At 60.5% G+C, this 20,954-nt stretch overlaps 1 protein-coding gene across 1 annotated transcript; it reads left to right on the top strand.

Moving 5' to 3' along the window:
- Positions 1-242: 242 nt before the first annotated feature.
- Positions 243-20,831, top strand: RBM10 (RNA binding motif protein 10). Its single transcript, XM_084224052.1, is given in 25 exon segments — positions 243-276; positions 660-734; positions 1,108-1,264; positions 1,966-2,148; positions 2,567-2,636; positions 4,661-4,734; positions 5,773-5,859; positions 6,750-6,810; positions 7,309-7,467; positions 8,037-8,197; positions 9,138-9,235; positions 9,631-9,730; positions 10,431-10,632; positions 11,078-11,229; positions 11,613-11,709; positions 12,292-12,383; positions 13,612-13,779; positions 14,978-15,124; positions 16,687-16,752; positions 17,575-17,769; positions 18,900-18,968; positions 19,570-19,623; positions 19,625-19,674; positions 20,060-20,147; positions 20,669-20,831. Coding segments are annotated over 24 exon segments (2,601 nt in total). The 5' UTR covers positions 243-276; positions 660-717; the 3' UTR covers positions 20,723-20,831.
- Positions 20,832-20,954: the final 123 nt, after the last annotated feature.

The following is a 20,954-nucleotide window of genomic DNA, read 5'->3' as shown; positions in this document are numbered from 1 at the left end:
GCCGCTCAGCCAAACAAAGCGCTGCGCTGACTTTGTCCCGCCCATATAACAATAATGTCTCCTCCCACTTTCAAACCGCAGCCAATCATAGCCAGCCGTAACCCTGCACTGCCTACTGCAAGCATGGACTAATAAGAATGCGGGAGTTCCTGACTGGCGGGAGCACCGACCAATGGGAGAGCGGAAAGGGCGGGCGCGCGGGACGGGCCCGGCTGAGCGGGAGCGGCTCCGCCATTTTGGTGCCGGAGAGCGGCGGCGGCGGCGGCGCCGGGGAAGGTCCGGACGGCCGTGAGGGGCGGGAAGGGCCCGGCCGGGCTGGGGAGGGGTCTGTGGGGAGGGGAGGGGCCGACCGGGAAGGGCGGGGCTTACCGAGAGCGGAAGGGCCTACCGGGAAGGGCGGGGATCAACGGAACTCCCGGTGCAATTTGTGAGGGAGGGGGGTGTGAGAGCGGGACCCGGGGCTGGAATGTTCATGCTATATAGAAGGTGTGGCGTTGCATGCTAATCAGGGGGCGTGGCACTATATGCTAATTAGGCGCGGGCATGAGGGTGGGCCTGTCTGCTCCTCATGCCCTGTACGGGGCCCAGTGGCTCCCAGTTCATCCCAGTTCCATCCTCCCCCCATATTTGCCCTCCCAATTTGCCATAAAATTTTCCAGTCATTCTTCCCAGTCCGTCCCGGTCTGACCAGTTGCTGCCCTCGCAGGTGCTGGCACCATGGAGTACGAGCGCAGGTGAGGGGGAACCTGGGGATCCCCAAAATTCGGGATTGGGCCGGGGGGAACATCTGGGCAGCTCTTGAGAACCCCAGGAGACAAAATTTAATATTTTGGGCAGGGAGATGACATTTGGGGGCACCTCAGTGGGCATCTGGGGATCCCACGGGGGGGTGAGGGGACATTTGGGAACCACTGAGGGCCGAGGGGACTTTGGGGACCCTGGAGGGTGGAAGGAGCCATTTGGGGTCCAGGTTTGGGTGCAAATTTGGGTGCAGAGTTGAGGTCCAGGATTTGTTTCACAGATTTGGGATGCAGGATTTGGGGTCAAGGATTTGCTGTGCAGATTTGGGGTTCAGATTTTTGGGACCTGACCCTCATCCTCCCCCAGGGGTGGCCGTGGGGACCGCACGGGGCGTTACGGGGGTGCCCCTCCCCCCTCCGAGGACGGCTCCCGCACCCAGCGTGATCACGACTATCGCGACATGGACTACCGAGGCTACGGGGGACCCCCCGAGGGGCCCCCCGCTGCCGGGACCCCCCCTCAGGTGCGTGTGGGGGGCTGGGGAGGGGTCTCAGGTGGCTGCTGGGGGCCTGGTGAGTTTTTATTTTGTTGGGGTTGGGGTTAAATGTGTGAGATGGTTTGGGTTTAGGTCTTTATTTTTATGTGTGTTGTAGTTTTATAAATTGTAATTTTTATGGTGCCTTAGTGAAATGAATTAAAAATATAATAAATGTGAAAATATAATAGATAATTAGTATAAGCGTAAATGATTAAGTAAAAAAACACATATAAGCGTTTGCAAAGTAGCTACAGTAAACGTAATAAGAGTAATTTTATAAGGTTTGAAGGTAAGCTGTTTAATTAAAAATACTAGAATTGTTTTTATTTCTAACTGAGAGCCTAACTGTGGTTTGTAATGTGAAGTTTTTTACCTAATTTGAAAACATTACTTAAATTTATCATGAAGAAGGTGAGAAGTAAGGACTAACTTTTGATTTAAAACATTTGCTTTATATGTGCACTCTTGTATTTTAAAAGTTTGTCAGTTTTTCCTTATGCTATGTTATATGCTGTTATTGAAATTATGCACTTAAAGGTTCAGGTTTTTAAAATAATTTTGGAAGTTTCCTCTACGATTCCAGGTTCTGTGCAATATTCCCTTAGGAGCTAATATTTCATTGTACAGAAAGTGTGAAATTTCCAGTGGCCAGGGCTCTAACAGGATCCCTCCCTGCCCCGTTCCAGGCCTCCTACGAGAGCACGGAGGCCCCCCGGAAGCGGGAGCCTCCCCGGGAGCCGCCGGCGCTGCCGTTCGGTGCCGACGGCGATTACCGGGACCAGGATTACCGGGAGGGCGCCGAGGAGGAGCCGCGGGCCAGCACCATCGTCATGCTGCGCATGCTGCCCCAGGCGGCCACCGAGAACGATGTGAGCCCCGCCCCCGAGCCCACGCCCCCTCTTGAGTGGCCACGCCCTTCTTATCCAGGCCCCTCCCTCTTCCATGATGGTCCCACTCTGGGGTGTGCCCACCCCTTATCATAGCCCCGCCCCTTACTGTGTTGGCACATCTGACTTCTGGGGTGGCTCCACCCCCTATTTGGGAGAGCTCTGTCTAAATTTGGGGTAGCCCCGCCCCCTGCTTTGGATGGTTCCACCCCTCTTTGTCATGACCCCGCCCTCTGCCATGTTGGCTCCATGTTCCCTCCAGGCACTGTCACCATGTCCCAGGTGATGTGTCCCCATGTCCCTGTGGGTGCTGTCCCCATGTCCCCGCATCCCTGTGGGTGCTGTCCCCATGGCCCTGTGGGTGCTGTCCTCATGTCCCCATGTCCCCGTGTCCCCACAGATCCGGGCGCAGCTGCAGGCGCAGGGGGTGCAGCCCCGTGAGGTGCGGCTGATGCGCAACAAATCCTCAGGTGAGTCTCACCTGGGCCCCTCCCTTGCTCACCTGAGCCCCTCCCTTGCTCGCCTGGGTCCCTCCCCTTCTCACCTGAGCCCCTCCCTTGCTCACCTGAGCCCCTCCCTTGCTCACTTGTGTCCCTCCTGCTCACCTGGGCTCTCTTTAGGGTGGGGGGGACACCCTGACATCGGGGTCCCTTGGAGGGGGGAGGGTCCCTGCCCTGTCCATGCCAGGGGGCACCTGAGGGGGGTGGTCCTGTTCTTTAGGGCACCCAGGGGTGCCTGTCCCCTCCCTAGGGGCACCCAGGGGTGCTGGTCCCAGTTCTAGGGGCACCCAGGGGTGTCTGTCCCCTCCCTAGGGGCACCCAGAGGTGTCTGTCCCCTCCCTAGGGGCACCCAGAGGTGTCTGTCCCCTCCCTAGGGGGCACCCAGGGGTGCCTCACCTCTCTTTAGGGACACTCGGGGTGCTGTTTCCATCCTTAGGGGCACCCAGGGGTGTCAGCCTCAACTTTAGAAGCACCCAGGAGTGCTTCTGGCAGGTTCAGGAGGCACCCAGGGGTGCTGTACTGAGCTCTAAGGCCACCAGGGCTGCTGATCACATTTCTAGGGGCACCCAGGGGTGCTGGTCTTCTTTTTAGGAGCACCCAGGGGTGCCTGTGTCCTTCTCAGGAGCACCCAGGGGTGCTGGTCCCATCCCCAGGGGCACCCAGGGGTGTCAGTTCCCTTCCTAAGGGCACCCAGGGGTGCATGTCCTCTCTCTGCTGGCACCCAGGGGTGTCAGTTCCCTCACTAGGAGCACCCAGGGGTGCTGGTCCTGTCCCCAGGGGCACCCAGGGGTGCCAATGTCATCTCTAGGGGCACCCAGAGGTGCCAATCCTTTCCAAGGGGCACCCAGGGGTGCTTGTTCCCTCCACTGGGGCACGCAGGGATGTTTCTGCCAGGCTTAGGGGGCACCCAGGGGTGCTGGTCCCATCTTTAGGGGCACCCAGGGGTGCTGCACCAGACTGGAAGGGCACCAGGGCTACTGATCCCATTGCCAGGGGCACCCAGGGGTGCTGGTACCATTCCCCAGGGGCACCCAGGGGTGTCTGTCCCCTCCCCAGGGACACCCAGGGGTGTCTGTCCCCTCCCCAGGAGCACCCAGGGGTGCTCATCGTTTCCACAGGGGCACCCAGGGGTGCCAGGTTTGTCTTTAGGGAGCACCGAGGGGTGCCCATCGTGTCTGTAGAAACACCCAGGACTGCCTGTCCCCTCCCTAGGGGCACCCAGGGGTGCCAGTCTCATCTCTAGGGACTCCCAGGCATGCTGCGCTGGTCTTGGGGGGCACCCAGGGGTGCTGATCCCCTTCTTAGGGGCACCCAGGGGTGCCAACATCATCTCTACGGGCACCCAGAGGTGTCTGTCCCTTCCTCAGGAGCACCCAGGGGTGCTTGTCCCCTTCTCAGGAGCACCCAGGGGTGCTGCACCAGACTCAGGGGACACCCAAGGCTGTTGATCCCATTATAGGGGCACCCAGGGGTGCCATTCTTGTCGCTAGGGAGCACCCAGAGGTGCTCTTTGCCTTCTCAGGAGCACCCAGGGGTGCTTGTCCTGTTCTTAGGAGCACCCAGGGGTGCCGATCTCTTCTCCAGGGTTGCCAGTCCCTTTTTAGGAGCACCCAGGGGTGCTGTGCCAGACTCGGGGGGCACCCAGGGGTGCTAGATCTAAAGCCAGGGACACCAGACCTCTTCCTATCTTCAACCTAAAATGGCACCCAGAGGTGCCAGACCCTTCCCCAGGGGCACCCAGGGGTGCCAGCCCCCTCCCCAGGAGCACCCAGGGGTGCTGAGCCTAGCTCAGGGGGCACCCAGGCTCTGGAGGGGCACCAGAAGCACTTGTAGGCGTCACCTCGGGGGTCCCCCAGGGGTTCCAGCACCACCCATGGGTGCCCTTCCCCCACTCCCAGCGGGTCCTTGTTGGGTGCCCTGTCCCCACCCCCCAGGGGGGTCCCAGAGCACCCATGGGTGCCCCCCATCCCCCCCTCCCCCATGGCCCATTCCAGGTCAGAGCCGTGGATTCGCCTTCGTGGAATTCCATCACGTGCAGGAGGCGGCCAGGTGGATGGAGGCCAACCAGGTGGGGGAGGGGCCAACGAGAAGGGGGAGGGGCCAACAGGTGGGGGAGGGGCAGGGGAGTGGCCAACAGGTGGGGGAGGGGCAGGGGAGCGGCCAACAGGTGGGGGAGGGGCCAACCAGGTACGGGAGGGACCAACGGGGCAAAAGGGGGAGGGGCCAATGAAAAGGGGGTGGGGCAACCAGGTGGGGAGGGGTCAATGAAAAGGGGGAGGGGGGAGATGGTAAGTGGGTGGGGGAAGGGCAGGGGCAGGGTCTATAGAGTGGTACTGGTCTGTTCTGGTATGTACCGGTCTGTACTGGTCCATACCAGTCTGTAGTGGTTTGTACCAGTCTGTACTGGTCCGTACTGGTCTGTACTTGTGGCCGTGTCTCCACGGTGGGGAATGGGCACAGGGGTCTGGTGCGTGTCCCAGTGTTCCCAGTACAGCTGCTGGTGCCATCTGGGACGAGCTCTGGTGCCCCTCAGAACGGCTCCTGGTGCCCCCAAATTCCAACCCTGGCACTGCCTGGTGCCCCCAAATTCATGTCCTGCTGCCCCCCAGTTCACACCTTGGTGCCCCCCAATTTAAGCCCTGGTGCCCCCCAGTTCACACCCTGGTGCCCCCCAGTTCACACCCTGGTGCCCCCCAGTTCACACCTTGGTGCCCCCCAATTTCAGCCCTGGTGCCCCCCAGTTCACACCCTGGTGCCCCCCTGGTTCGTGTCCTAGTGCCCCCCAATTCCAGCCCTGGTACCCCCCCATGTGCCCCCCTGGTTTGTGTCCTGGTGCCCCCCACTTCCAGTCCTGGTGCCCCCCCAGATTTGTGTCCTGGTGCCCCCCAGGTGCCCCCCAGATTCATGCCCTGGTGCCCCCCAGGTGTCCCCAAATTCCAGCCCTGGTGCCCCTTAGGACAAACTCTGGTGTCCCCACCTCAAACCTTGGTGCCCCCCAATTCCAGCCTTGGTGCCCCCCAGATTTGTGCCCCCCCTGTGCCCCCCCGGGCCAGGTTGGGGCACTGCCTGTTCCTGTGCCCCCCCTGACCCCCCCTGTGCCCCCCAGGCCGGGCTGACCCTGCTGGGGCACCGCGTGTCCCTGCACTACAGCGACCCCAAACCCAAAATCAACGAGGACTGGCTCTGTGCTAAGGTGGGTGGCACTGGGAGGGCACTGGGGGACACTGGGAAGCAATGTGGGGGGGCTGGGGATCACTGGGATGGCACTGGGAGGTACTGGGGAGCAATGTGGGGGCACTGGGGTGGCACTGGGGGTTCTGGGGAGAACTGGGAGGGCACTGGGGGAGCCCTGGGGGGCACTGGGAGAGCACTGGGGGGTACTGGGAAGCAATGTGGAGGTGCTGGGGGACACTGGGAGGGCACTGGGAGAGCACTGGGGGGCACTGGGAGGGACTGGGGGGCCCTGTAAGAGCACTGGTAGGCACTGGGAGAACACTGGGGGACACTGGGAGGTACTGGGGAGCAATGTGGGGGTGCTGGGGGCGCTGGGGGACACTGGGAGAGCACTGGGAGAGCACTGGGGGGCACTGGGAGGAACTGGGGGGCCCTGGGAGAGCACTGGTAGGCACTGGGAGAACACTGGGGGACACTGGGAGGTACTGGGAAGCAATGTGGGGGTGCTGAGGGCAATGGGGGGCACTGGGGGGGCACTGGGAGAGCACTGGGGGCACTGGGAGAGCACTGGAAGAGAGCACTGGGGGGCACTGGGAGGTACTGGGAGAGCACTGGGGGGCACTGGGGTGGCATTGGGGGTACTGGGGGGCACTGGGAGGGCACTGGGGGGCACTGAGGGGAATTAGGGGGGTCCTGAAAGGGTTTTGGGGGGGATCCTGGGGAGTTTTGGAGGGGTCCTGGGCAGCTTGAGAGGTTTTTGGGGTGCTGCATTTTTGGGGTGCTCTGTGGGGGGGTTCAGGGGGATTCCAGAGCAGTTTTGGGGTGTGATATTTTAGGGTGGGACAGTTTGGGGTGCAATGAATTTGGGGTGCAGCAGTTTTTGGGCTGTGACATTTTTGGGGTTCTCAGTGCGGGGTGCAGAACTTCAAGCGCCGTGAGAAATGTTTCAAGTGTGGCGTCCCCAAAGCCGGTGAGTGACCCCAAATCCCAGGATTTTACCCCAGAACTTCAGGGGACACCCACCTAAATGCCCTAAACTGCCCTGAAAGTCCCCAAAATTATTGGGGTGCCCCCCAACATACAGGGGACCCCCTGGTTTTGGGGTTGAATCGTTGGTTTGGGGGTTTGATCACTGATTTTGCGATTTCTGGGGGTTTTTGGGGTTCCATCACTGATTTTGGGGGTTTTGGGGCATTTTTGAGGTTCTGTCCCTGGTTTGGGTTTGTTTGGGGGGTTCAATCCGTGATTTTAGGTTTCTTTGGGTTTCCTTGGAGGTTCTGTTTTTGATTTTGGGTTTTTTTGGGGGTTCTTTGGGATTTTTGGTGGTTTTTGGGGGGTTCAGTCCCTGATGTTGGGGTTTTTTGAGGGAGTTCAATCCCTGAGTTTGGGGTTTTTTGGGGGGTTCAATCCCTGATTTTGGGTTTTTTGTGAGGTTCAATCCCTGATTTTGGGTTTTTTTGGGGTGCAGAGGCTGAGCAGAGGGGTCCAGGGGGTCCCCGTCCGGAGCTGGTGCCGGGGGGGGGAGGGGGGCTCCTGCCCCTCCCCCAACCCTACGGCCCCACCCTGGGGGGTCCCCCCGGGGGGTCCCAGGGGGGCACCGAGCCCGGAGCTGACAACGCCAACGACAGTGAGTGCAGGGTCAGGGGATTTGGGGATTTTTTGGGCAATTTTGGGGGATTTTGGGGTGGATTTGGGGATTTTTTGGGGTTTCTTAGGGACTTTGGGGTGTATTTGGAGGTTTTTTGGGGGATTTTTTTTAGTGGATTTTTGGGATGGCTTTGGGGGTCCTGGGGGATTTGGGGGGGGGGTCTGGGATGTTTGTGAAGGGGGGCTTAAAGGGATCTTGGGGGAGGACTGGAGGAATTCACGTGTCCCTAGGTGTGCCTAGGTATCCCCAGGTGTGCCTAGGCATTCCCAGGTGTGCCCAGATGTGCCCCCATGTATTCCCAGCTGTTCCAGGTGTGTTCAGGTGTGCCCCCAGGTATCCTGAGCTATCTCAGGGTATCCCCAGGTGTGCTGAGGTGCCCCCAGGTGTGCTTAGGTGTGCCCAGCTTTTCCCAGGTGTGGTCAGGTGTGCCCCCAGCTTTTCCCAGGTGTGCCCAGCTTTTCCCAGGTGTGCCCAGCTTTTCCCAGGTGTGCCCAGGTGTGGTCAGGTGTGCCCCCAGGTGTGCCCAGGTGTCCGTGCTGTCCCCCCAGCCATCATCCTGCGGAACCTGCACCCCCAGAGCAGTCTGGAGTCCATCCTGGCCGCCCTCGCCCCCTTCGCGGCGCTCTCGGCCGCCAACGTGCGCGTGATCAAAGATCGGCAAACGCAGCTGAACCGCGGCTTCGCCTTCGTGCAGCTGAGCACCATCGTGGTACTGGGGGGACTGGGAATGGGGCTGGGAATGGGGCTGGGAATGGGACTGGGAATGGGGCTGGGAATGGGACTGGGAATGGGACTGGGAATGGGGCTGGGGAGACTGGGAATGGGGCTGGGAATGGGGCTGGGGAGACTGGGAATGGGGCTGGGAGGGGCTGGGAATGGGACTGGGAATGGGGCTGGGAATGGGACTGGGAATGGGACTGGGAATGGGGCTGGGGAGACTGGGAATGGGGCTGGGAATGGGGCTGGGGAGACTGGGAATGGGGCTGGGGGGCTGGGAATGGAGCTGGGGGGACTGGGGGCACTGGGCAGGGACTGGGGGGAGTGGGAATGGGACTGGGAATGGGGCTGGGGGGACTGGGAATGGGGCTGGGGGGCTGGGGGGACTGGGAATGGGGCTGGGGGGGCTGGGAATGGGGCTGGGGGGACTGGGAATGGGACTGGGGGAAGTGGGGGGAGTGGGAATGGGACTGGAGGGGGACTGGGGGAAGTGGGGGGAGTGGGAATGGGACTGGAGGGGGACTGGGGGAACTGGGGGGAGTGGGAATGGGACTGGAGGGGGACTGGGGGAACTGGGGAGAGTGGGAATGGGACTGGAGGGGGACTGGGGGAGCTGGCGGGAGTGGGAATGGGACTGGGGGGACGGGAGGGAACTGGGGGCGATTGGGGGGACTTGGAGGGCTGGGGGGCACTGAGAGGGGCTGTGGGACTGGGGGAACTGGGGGGGACTAGGAGAGGATTGGGAGGGACTGGGAGGGAGTCAGGGAGGGACTGGGGAAGCTGGGAGGGACTGGGCAGAACTGGGAAGACTGGGAGGGACTGGAGGCACTGGGAGGGACTCTGGGAACTGGGGAGGGACTGGAGGAACCCAGGGGGGTGGGAGCACCTGGACCCCGGTGCCCCCTGCCCATGCCGTGCCCATCCCCCCGCAGGAAGCTGCACAGCTGCTGCAGATGCTGCAGGCCCTGCACCCCCCCCTGCACATCGATGGCAAGAGCATCAACGTGGAGTTTGCCAAGGGCTCCAAGAGGTGAGGGGGTGTGGCATCACACCTGGGCGTGGCACTGCACCTGGGCGTGGCACTGCACCTGGGCGTGACACCACACCTGGGCAAGGGCTGTGCCCCCATCCTGGCATCTTCATACACCTGGCAGAGGTCCCAGCCCTTGACCTCACCCTTGACCTGGCACTGTCACACACCTGGCACAAGCCCCGCCCCTTAGGCCCTGCCCTGGCACCACACCTGGCACAGGCCCTGCCCACAGCTCCGCCCAATCCCTTAAGCCCCGCCCCATGCATGCCACACCCCCACAAAAAGCCACACCCCATTATCAAACAGGCTCTACCCCCACTGTCCTTTGGCCCCTCCCACCCAGCCCCTCCCAGGCCTCAGGCCACGCCCCTAACACAAAGCTCCACCCCCAGGGACGTGCAGGGGGCGGGGCCTGGGGAGGGGCCCCCCCGTGCCAGCGCCGCCTCCGTCGCCTCCACAGCCATCGCTGCTGCCCAGTGGGCACTGTCACAGGTGAGGGCACACCTGGGCAGGGGATGGGCACTGTCACAGGTGAGAGCACACCTGGGCAGGTGAGGGGCACTGTCACAGGTGAGGGCACACCTGGGCAGGGGATGGGCACTGTCACAGGTGAGGGCACACCTGGGCAGGTGAGGGGCACTGTCACAGGTGAGGGCACACCTGGCCAGGTGAGGGGCAGAGCTGTATGGGTGGGCACTATCACAGGTGGGTGATATGTGTTTTTGTATAACCTCATATAATTCAATTTCATTAAAACAAAGTTAATTTTATTTAACTTCATTAGTTTTAAATTCCCCATTTAGTTCTTTATGTTGTTTATATTTTATATGAGATAATATATTTATACTTATATGAAAAATGTAACATATATGATTGTACGGTGAAATAGCACATATGCTTTTAACGATATATAATGTTATAAATTGAATTTTATATAAACAAAAATATATTTGTATGTTATTTAGAGCAACATAAATGCTTGTAAGATGCAGATTATGTGAAAGTAATATATATAACGGTATGTAGTCACGTATGTAACATGCAAAAACATGACAGATAATATGAAACAATGAAATAATGCCTGAAATGATACAATACTTTTTAAAATGAAAATATTTTGGTTTGAGCTTATATTTTTACTTGGAAAAGGCTTAAAGTTCCTAATATTTAGAATTTTAATGTTTCCCCCCAGGCAGCCCCCGGCGGTGACACGCCCTGGGCGGGTGGGGAGGAGCCCAGCACTGACTTCAGCAGCTTCTACCAATCAGAGGAGCCCTTCCCTGGGCCTGGCCCCGCCCTCTACAGCCCCGCCTACCTGAAAGGCACCTCAGCCCCGCCCCCTGGCCCCGCCCTGCCTGGCCCCGCCCCTGCCAAGGCCGACGGCCCCGCCCCCGGTGAGTGCTGGCGCCAATCCAGGTGTGGTCCCTGTCCCCAGGTGTGACGCCTCCCCTCCCCAGGTGTCCCCAGGTGTCACCTTCTCACTCCCAGGTGTCCCCAGCTGTGACCTTGTCACTCCCAGGTGTCCCTAGGTGTGATCCCTATCCCCAGATGTTTCCAGATGTGATCTTCTCCCCTCCCTAGGTGTGACCTTGTCACTCCCAGGTGTCCCCAGGTGTGACCCCAGCCCCCCTCAGGTGTCCCCAGCTGTTCTCAGGTGTTCCACGTCCCCCCTCAGGTGTCCCCAGATGTGTCCCCTCCCCTCCCCAGCTGTTCCCAGCCCCCCTCCAGGTGTCCCCAGGTGTTCCCAGGTGTGGCCCCTCCCCTTCTCAGGTATCCCCAGGCGTGGCCCCTCCCCTCTCTCAATGACGTCACCTCCCGAGCGCTTGGCGCCCCCTGCAGGCCCGGAGGAGCCGGCCCAGGACCCCGCGGGGGGAGGGGGAGGGGCAGGAGGTGGGGGGCCCTTCCCCCCCCGCGCCCCCCCCGGCGCCACCCCCTACCCCTCCCCCACCGCCGAGACCCCCGCGGCGACACCTTCGGGACCCCCCGGCCAGGTGAGACCCCAAAAACTGGGGGGAGGGGTCCTGGAAGGCGGGGGGGAACCCCAAAAATTTGGGGGGGTGGGGGGAGGGGGAAGGAAGGAAATGGAGCTAAAATTGGGGAGGGGTCCCAAAATTTGGGAGGACCCTAAAAACTGGAGGGGAGGAGTCGTGAAATTGAGGGGGGACCCCAAAAATTGGGTTGGACAATTGGGGGGGATCGTTTAAGGGGGGGAGGGGGGGAGGGAGAGACCCCAAAATTGGAGAAAGTGAGGGGGGGGCTTAAATTGAGAAGGGTGCCCCCCAAAAAGGGGTGGGGGTTCAGGGAGGGTTTTGGGGTGTTCCAGGGGGGTTTTGGGGTTGGGAGGTAATTTTAGGGTGTTCCCCTCCCCCCCCAGACCTACTCGGGGCCCATCAAGGCCGAGACCCCAAATTCGGCCCCCACGGGGCCCCCCCCGGCCGCCCCCCCCAGCAGCGACGGCTACGGGCAGTACCGTGAGTGGGGGAGGGGAGCCGGGGGGCTTGGGGGGTCCGGGGGGGTCCTGGGGGGATTTGGGGGGGCTCCTGGGGTGTCTTGGGGGAGATTTTGGGGGGTCCTGAGGGGTCCTTGGGGAAGTTTGGGGGTCCTGGGAGGGATTTTGGGGGAGTTGGGGCATTTTGGGGAGGATTTTAGGGGATCTTGGGGGGGATTTGGGGGTTCCTGGGGGGATTTTGGGGGATCTTGGGGGTCCTGGGGGGATTTTGGGGGGTCCTGGGGGGATTTTGGGGGATCTTGGGGGTCCTGGGGGAATTGTGGGGGGTCCTGGGGGGGATTTTGGGGGATCTTGGGGGTCCTGGGAAGGATTTCGGGGTGTTCTGGGGGAATTTTGGGAGATCTTGGGTGGAATTTTGGCAAAAATTTTTGGCTTTTCCCATTCCAAACCCCAAATTCCCCCAAACTTTGAGGCGTTTTTCGGGCATCCCGAAATTCCCTGGGGTTGGAGGGGGATCCTGGGGGTGACCCCAAACATTTTGGGGACCTTCCAAAAATTTTGGGGGACTCCCTCCCTAAAAATCCCCCCCTGTGTCCCCCCCCAGCCGTGCCTGACGTCTCCACCTACCAGTACGACGAGACCTCGGGGTACTACTACGACCCCCTGACGGGGCTCTACTACGACCCCCACTCCCAGGTTTGGGGTTTTGGGGTGCGGGGGGAGGAATTCGGGGTCCCCCAAAAATTTGGGATAAAATTTGGGGTGAAAAAAGTGAAGTTTTGAGTGAAAAAATTCGAATTTTGAGCAAAAAAAGAGGAAATTTCAGTCCTAAAATGGGTGTTTTAAGGGTGGGAGGTTTTGGGGGTTTGGGTTTGGGATTTTGGGGTGCAGGGGGAGGAAATAGGGGTCCCCAAAAATTTGGGATAAAATTTGGGGTGAAAAAGTGAAGTTTTGGGGGAAAAAATTGGAATTTTCAGTGAAAAAAATTGAAATATTAGACCCAAAAATGGTATTCTAAGGGTGGGAAGTTTTGGGGTTTTGGATTTAGGGTTTGGGGTCACTGGGAGGTTTTGGGGTATGAAAGGAAATTTTGGGGCGCTCGAGAGGTTTTCAATATTTTTCAGCCAAATTTTAACCCTTAAACCCCAAATTTGAAACCTTTAAAAACCTCAATTTAAAACTGGGTTTTTGGGGTTCCATGGGGGTATTTTGGGGGTTCCATGGGGGGATTTTGGGGGTACAAATGGGAGATTTTGGGGGTTTTGGGAGGGGAATTTTGGGGTACAAAAGGATGATTTTTGGGGTTTTGAGGGGCAATTTTGGGGTGCAATCTTGGGGTTCCAAGGGGAGATTTTGGGGGGTTTTAAGAGATGGTTTTGGGGTAGAAATGGGAGATTTTGGGGGTTCTGGGGGGCAATTTTGAGGTAGAAAGGGATGATTTTTGGGGGTTCCAAGGGGAGATTTGGGGGGTTTTGAGGTGCATTTTTGGGGTACAAAGGGGCGATTTTGGGGGGCGATTTTGGAGGTTCTGAGGGATAATTTTTGGGGCTCCAACAGAGAATTTTTGAGGGTTCTGAGGAAGGATTTTGAGGGGCAATTTTAGGGTACAAAGAGATGATTTTTGGGGTACAAAGAGGTGATTATGGCCTTTTAAGGGGCAATTTTGAGGCGTAATTTTGGGGTTCCAAGAGGAGATTTGGGGGCGTGCTAAGGGTTGCTTTTGGGGTAGAAGATTCTGGGTGTTCCAGGGGCAGTTTTGGGGTACAGAGAGGCGATTTTGGGCTTTTAAGGAGCGATTTTGGAGGTTTTGAGGGATGATTTTTGTTGGGGATTTTGAGAGGTCATTTTGGGCTACGAAGGGATGATTTTTGGGGGTTCCTAAGGGTGAGTTTTGGGGTGCTGACCCCCCCAAATCCCTCTGCAGTACTATTACGACGCTGGGGCGGGGCAGTACCTGTACTGGGACGGGGACAGACGCACCTACGTGGCCGCTCCCCCCGCCGAGCCCCCCCCGGGACCCCCGGGCACCCCCGGCACCCCAAAAGAGCCCAAGGACAAAAAGGAGAAACACAAAACCAAAACGGCTCAGCAGGTGAGGGGGGTGCCCCAAAAATGGAGGGGAAAACCCTAAAAATTGAATGGGGGGGGGGGTCCTAAAAGGGGAAGAGAAACCCTGAAAAATAAAAAGTGGGGGGGTCTAGGGAAGGATCTTGGGGTACTCTGGTCATTCTGGGGGGGCTGGAGGGTCTCTGGGTGCTCGGCACCCCCCCAGATCTCCAAAGACACCCCCTAAACCTCCTCAAAACTCTCCCAAAGCTCCATTTTTCCCATCCCTCTCTCCTCACGGGGCTCTGGGGGGGACTTTGGATGTTCCTGAGGGGCTCTGGGTGCTTTTGGGGGGGCTCTTGGTGCTTCTGGGTGTCCCTGGGTGGTCCCTGGGGTGTCCCTGGGTGTTCCTGGGTGTCCCTGGGTGCCCCTAGGCAAGTCTGAGGGGGTCTCTGGGTGTCCCTGGGTGTCTCTGATCACTCTGGGGGTGTCCCTGTGTGCCCCTGGGTGTCCCTGGGTACCTTTGAGGGGGGGTCTCTGGGTGCTCCTGGGGTGTCCCTGGTCATTCTGGGCATCCCTGGGTGCTCCTGGTGTGTCTCTGGTCACTCTGGGGTGCCCCTGGGCACTCCTGAGGGGGGTCCCTGGGTGTTTCTGGTCACTCTGGGGTGTCCCTGGGCGCTCCTGGGGGGGTCTCTGGGTGTTTCTGGTCACTCTGGGGTGCCCCTGGGCGCCCCTGGGGTGTCTCTGGTCACTCTGGGGTGTTCCTGTGTGTCCCTGGGTGCCCCTGGATGTCCCTGGGGTGTCTCTGGTCACTCTGGGGTGCCCCTGGGCACTCCTTGGGGGGGTCTTTGGGTGTCCCTGGGTGCCCCTGGTCACTCAGGGCTGTCCCTGGGCGCTGCTGGGGGGGGGTTTCTGGGTGTCCCTGTGTGTCCCTGGGGTGTCTCTGGTCACTCTGGGGTGTCCCTGTGCACTCCTCGGGTTTATCTGGGTGTCCCTGGGTGCCCCTGGTCACTCTGGGGCGTCCCTGGACGCTCCTTGGGGGTATCTGGGTGTCCCTGGGGTGTCTCTGGTCACTCTGGGGTGTCCTTGTCTGCTCCTATGGGGGTGTCCCTGGGTGTCCCTGGGTGTCCCTGGGGTGTCTCTGGTCACTCTGGGGTGCCCCTGGGCACTCCTGGGGAGTGTCTCTGGGTGTCCCAGGGTGTCCCAGGGTGCCCCCCAGCCCGGTGTGCCCCCGTGCCCCCCAGATTGCCAAGGACATGGAGCGCTGGGCGCGCAGCCTCAACAAGCAGCGCGAGAGCGGCCGCAGCGCGGGGCCCCCCCCGGCCCCCCGGGAGGACGAGCGCAGGGAGGCGGCGGCGGCCGACGCTGGCTACGCCATCCTGGAGAAAAAGGTGGGGCTGGGGGGGCTTTGAGGGGGGTTTGGGAGGGGTTTGGAGGGAGTTTGGGAGGGTTTGGGTTGATTTATTTTGGAGTTTGGGGAGTTTGGGGGAGTTTGGATGGCGGCAGCCGATGCTGGCTATGCCATCCTGGAGAAAAAGATGGGGCTGGGAGGGCTTTGAGGGGGTTTGGAGAGGATTTGGGAGGGTTTGGGGGGGTTTGGATGGTCACACTTGATGCTGGCTACGCCATCCTGGAGAAAAAGGTGGGGCTGGGGGGGCTTGGGGGGGGGGTTTGGGGGTTTTGGAGGGGGTTTGGGGGTGGTTATTGCGGAGTTTGGGGGAGTTTGCATGGTGGTGGCTGACACTGGCTACACCATCCTGGAGAAAATGGTGGGGCTGGGGGGGCTTTGAGGGGGTTTGGAGAGGATTTGGGAGGGTTTTTTTGGGGTTTGAGGGAGTTTGGATGGTCACACTTGATGCTGGCTACGCCATCCTGGAGAAAAAGGTGGGGCTGGGGGGGCTTGGGGGGGGTTTGGAGGGGGTTTGGGGGGATTTGGGTGATGCTGGCTATGCCATCCTGGAGAAAAAGGTGGGGCTGGGGGGTCTGGGGGAGGTTTGGGGGGGTTTGGGTGATCACAGATGATGCTGGCTATGCCATCCTGGAGAAAAAGATGGGGCTGGGAGGGCTTTGAGGGGGTTTGGAGGGGGATTTGGGAGGGTTTTTTTGGGGTTTGAGGGAGTTTGGATGGTCACACTTGATACTGGCTACGCCATCCTGGAGAAAAAGGTGGGGCTGGGGGGTCTGGGGGGGCTTGGGGGGGGGTTTGGAGGGGGTTTGGGGGGATTTGGGTGATGCTGGCTACGCCATCCTGGAGAAAAAGATGGGGCTGGGGGCTCTGGGGGAGGTTTGGGGGGGTTTGGGGGGATTTGGGTGATGCTGGCTATGCCATCCTGGAGAAAAAGGTGGGGCTGGGGGGGTTTTGGAGGGGTTTGGGGGGATTTGGGTGATCACAGATGATGCTGGCTATGCCATCCTGGAGAAAAAGGGGGGTCTGGGGGGGTTTGGAGGGAGTTTGGGGGAGTTTGGACAGTCACACTTGATGCTTGCTATGTCATCCTGGAGAAAAAGTTGGGGCTGGGGGGTCTGGGGGGGTTTGGGAGGGGTTTGGGGGGATTTGGGTGATCACAGATGATGCTGGCTATGCCATCCTGGAGAAAAAATTGGAGTTTGGGGGGGTCCAGGGGGGTTTGGAGGAGGTTTGGGGGGTTTGGGTGGTCATGGGTGACTATGGAGAAAAAGGTGAGTTTAGAAGGGTTTGAGGGGGTTTTGGAGAGGTTTTGGGGAGTGTTGGGGGAGTTTTAGGGGGTGTTGAGAGGATTTGGGAGGGTTTTTGGGGGGTTTGGGGGGGTTTGGATGGTCACAGCTGATGCTGGAGAAAAAGTCAGAGTTTGGGGGGAGGTACAGGGAGGGAGATTTGGGGGGGATTTGGGAGCCTGGGAGGGGAGGGTGGCAGTGTGGGAGGGGAACATTGGGGATTTTGGGGACCCCCTGTGACTCCCCCTGATCCCCCCAGGGTGCTTTGGCTGAGCGTCAGCACCTCCCCCTGGAGCTGCCCCGGCTGGGGGGCGATGAGAGGCTGGTGAGACCCCCCCCAAAACACACCTGAGACCCCCCAAACTCCTGAGATGCCCCCCTAAATCCATTAAATCCCTTAAAACCCCAAAATCCCCTGACCCTCTTCAACCCCCCCAAACCCATTCCCAAAATACTCTGAGACCCCCCCCCAAAATACCCTGAGATTCCTCCAACCCTTCCTGAGCCCCCCCAAACCCTGAGACTCCCTCAAACCCCCTGAAACCTCCCCTGACCCCCAATTCCCACCCCCAAACCCCCCCAAATCCCCCTGACCCTCATTCCCCCCCCCAAACGCCCCCCAGAGTCCCCTGACCCCCTTTTTCCCTCCCAATTCCCATCCCCACTGCCCCCCGACCCCATTTTCCCCCTAACCCCCTCCTGACCCCCAACTCCAATCCCCAAATCCCCCCAAACCCCCTCTGATCCCCTTTTTGCCCCCCCTGAACCCCCATTCCCCCCTGCCAGAGCCCCTCTTGACCCCCATTTCCCCCCCAAATCCACCCAAACCCCCATTTCTCCTTCCAGACCCCCATTTCTCCCCCCTAAACCCCCATTTTCCTCCCCCAAATCCTCCCAAACACCCACTTTTTCCCCCCAAACCCACATTTCTCCCCCCCAAACCCCCATTTCTCCCTCCAGACCCCCATTTCTTCCCACCAAACCCCCATTTCTCCCCCCCAAACCCCCAATTTCCCCCCCCAAATCCCCCCAGACCCCCATTTTTTCCCCCGACCCCCATTTCTCCCCCTCAAACCCCCATTTCTCCCCCCCAGACCCCCATTTTTCCCCCCCAAACCCCCCCTGACCCCCTTTTTCCCCCCCCCAGAGCCCCCCCCGGGGGCTGGTGGCCGCCTACAGCGGGGAGAGCGAGAGTGAGGAGGAGGGGGAGCGCGGGGGGGCCCCGGGGGTCCCCGAGGAGCCGCTGACAGACTGGGCCAAGCTGGCGTGCCTGCTGTGCCGGAGGCAGTTCCCCAGCAGGGAGGCCCTGCTGCGCCACCAGCAGCTCTCAGGGCTGCACAAGGTACCCCAAAACCAGCCTAAAACCAGCTCAAAAACACCCCAAAACCAGCCCCAAAACCGCCCAAAACAAGCCCCACAAACACCCTGAAAACAGCCCAAAAACATCCCAAAACCAGCCCCAAAAACAGCACCAAAAACAGCCCCAAAAACAGCACCAAAGCCAGCCCAAAACAGCCCCCAAAACACCCTGAAAGCAGCCCAAAAACAGCCCCAAACCAGCCCCAAAAACAGCTCAAAACCACCCCAAAACCAGCCCCAAAACCAGCTCAAAACCAGCCCAAAACCATCCCAAAACCAGCCCCAAAAACAGCCCCAAAAACAGCACCAAAAACAACCCCAAAACAGCCCCCAAAACACCCTGAAAACAGCACCAAAACCTGGCCCCAAAACCTGGCCCCAAAACCAGCCCCACAAACACCCTGAAAAAAGCCCAAAAACATCCCAAAAAAAGCCCCAAAACAGCCCCTAAAACACCCTGAAAGCAGCCCAAAACCAGCCCAAAGCCAGCACCAAAAACAGCCCAAAACCAGCCCAAAACCAGCCCCCAAAATACCCTGAAAGCAGCCCCAAAACTACCCCAAAACCACCTCAAAAACACCCTGAAATCAGCCCCAAAACAGCCCCAAAACCGCCCCAAAAACAGCCCCAAAAACACCCTGAAATCAGCCCCCAAAACACCCTAAAACCACCCCAAAACCAGCCAAAAATTATCCCAAAACCACCCCAAAACCAGCCAAAAAAGCTGCCTCAAAACCGGCCCAAAACCACCCTGAAATCAGCCCCAAATCAGCCCAAAATTACCCAAAACTGCCCCAAAGCAGCCCCAGATCCTCCCGGAACCTCAGGCCCCTCCCCTGGGACCTTTGGGGACCCCGCTGGGATTTTGGGGGTCCCCTAAACAATGTCCCCTCAATGTCCCCAATGTCCCCCCAATGATGCCAATGTCCCCAAGCCCCCAATGTCCCCAAATGTCCCCTAATGTCCCCAATGACGTCCCCCAAATTTCCCCAAATGTCCCCAATGATGTCCCCCCAATGTCCCCAAATGTCCCCCAATGTCCCTAATGATGTCCCCCCAATGTCCCCAATGATGTCCCCCCAATGTCCCTAATGATGTCCCCAATGTCCCCAGCAAAACCTGGAGCTGCAGCGCCGGAGCCACCTGGCTGCCCCGGAGGGGGCTGAGCGAGGGGACAGCGAGGTGAGGGGACACCTGGGGACACCTGGGGACACTTGGGGGACACTGGGGACACCTGGGGGACATTGGGGGACACCTGGGGACACTGGGGGACACTGGGGACACCTGGGGGACACCCAGAGATCACCCAGGGGTGCGGGGACATTGAGGGGGGGGACATTTCTGGGGAGGGGGGGGGGTCTCTGGAGGGGTCCCTGGGGTTTGGGGGGGGTCTCTGAGGATGGGGGGGGTCCCTGGAGGGGTCTCTGGGTTGGGGGGGGGGGGTCCCTGAGTCCTTGGGGTTGGGGGGGGATCCCTGGGGTTGGGGGGGGGTCCTTGTGGTGGGTTGGGGCCCCCGGGGGGAGTCACTGAGTATTGGTGGGGGGGTCCCTGAGATGGGTTGGGGGGGGTCTCTGAGGATGGGGGGTCCTTGGGAGGGGTCCCTGAGGTGGGTTGGGGGGGGGTCTCTGGGGGCTCCCTGGGGTTGTGGGGGTGTCCCTGGGGTTGGGGGGGATCCCGGGGGTGTCCCTGGGGTTGGGGGGGTCCCGGGGGTGTCCCTGTGGTTGGGGGGGGTCCCAGTGAGGGGGTCCCTGTGCCGGGGTCACCCCCTGCCCCTCCCCCCCAGATGAAGTACCGGGACCGCGCCGCCGAGCGCCGTGAGAAGCAGGGGGGGCCCGACCCCCCCCGAGCCCAAACGGCGCAAATTCGGGGGACCCCCCGCGACCCCCGGGTGAGCACCCCAAAAACGGGGGGAGGGGGGTACGGGGGGACACCAAAAACGGGGGGGGGAACCCCAAAAACGGGGGGGGGACCCCAAAAACGGGGGGAGGGGGGGTACGGGGGGGACCCCAAAAACGGGGGGGGGGACCCCGAAAAACCGGGGGGGGGGCACCTTGAACCTGGGTTTGGGGTCTTTGGGGGTGGGGGTGACACCTGGGGGTGACACCCATGGGTGACACTGTGTGTGACACTGTGTGACATTGTGTGATCCCCTGGTGGCACAGGGACACTGAGGGGCCCCCCCTGGGCTGGGTGTGACACTGTGTGTGACACTGTGTGACACTGTGTGACACCGTGTGACATTGTGTGACATTGTGTGACCCCTGGTGGCACAGGGACACCGAGGGGCCCCCCCTGGGCTGCCGCATGCTGCAGGCCATGGGCTGGAAGGAGGGCAGCGGGCTGGGCCGGCGGAGAGCAGAGGTGACAACGGGGACACCTGGGGACAGCCTGGGGAGGAGGGACAGAGGGACAGCCAAGGGGACAGAGGGACAGCCAGGGGATAGGGGGGATGGCCATCCTGGGGACAGGGGACAGCAGGGACGGCCAGGCGATGAGGGGAGACAGCCAGGGGACAGCTGGGGACATGGGACAGCCAGGGGACAGGGAACAGCTGGGGACGGACAGAGGGACAGCCAGGGGACATCCATGGGGACAGGGGGCCACAGAGAGAGCAGGGACATCGATGGGGACAGTGGGGACACAGGGACAGAGGTGGGGACAGGGGGGACATTCAGGGGGACATTGGGGACACCCAGGTGTGAGGGGACATTAGGGACATCACTGGGGACATTGGGGACACCCAGGGACGAGGGGACATTGGGGACATCGCTGGGGACATTGGGGGTGTCTGAACTGGGCTGAGGTGGTGACAGTGACACGGGTGGGGGGGGAACACCCGGTGACCTCTCGGTGACCCCTTGGTGACGTCATTGTCCCCGCAGGCCCCGGCCCGGCCCCGCCCCGGGGGGGTGACGCGGTTCAGCGAGGGACCTTGAGGCCACGCCCACGCCGAGGCCACGCCCACTGCGTGCGGAGCCCCTCCCCCACCCCTCGCGGCCCCTCCCTCTCCCCCCTCCCCCCACTCGGTTTTGCCGTTGGAATTTCGGTTTTTTAATAAATGGGTGAAAAAAAAGCGGAATTGGGGAGCGGGGAAGGGGGAGGGGCCGGGCGGGGCTTCCTGTGGGGGGGGCGGGGACCCCCCGAGCTGCCCCTCCCCCACCGCCCCTC

Source organism: Fringilla coelebs (assembly GCF_963513975.1).
Source record: "Fringilla coelebs genome assembly, chromosome: 33".
NCBI classification, from domain to species: domain Eukaryota; kingdom Metazoa; phylum Chordata; class Aves; order Passeriformes; family Fringillidae; genus Fringilla; species Fringilla coelebs.
The sequence above is the reverse complement of the archived record's forward strand: the minus strand, read 5'-3'. Positions and strand labels throughout refer to the sequence as shown.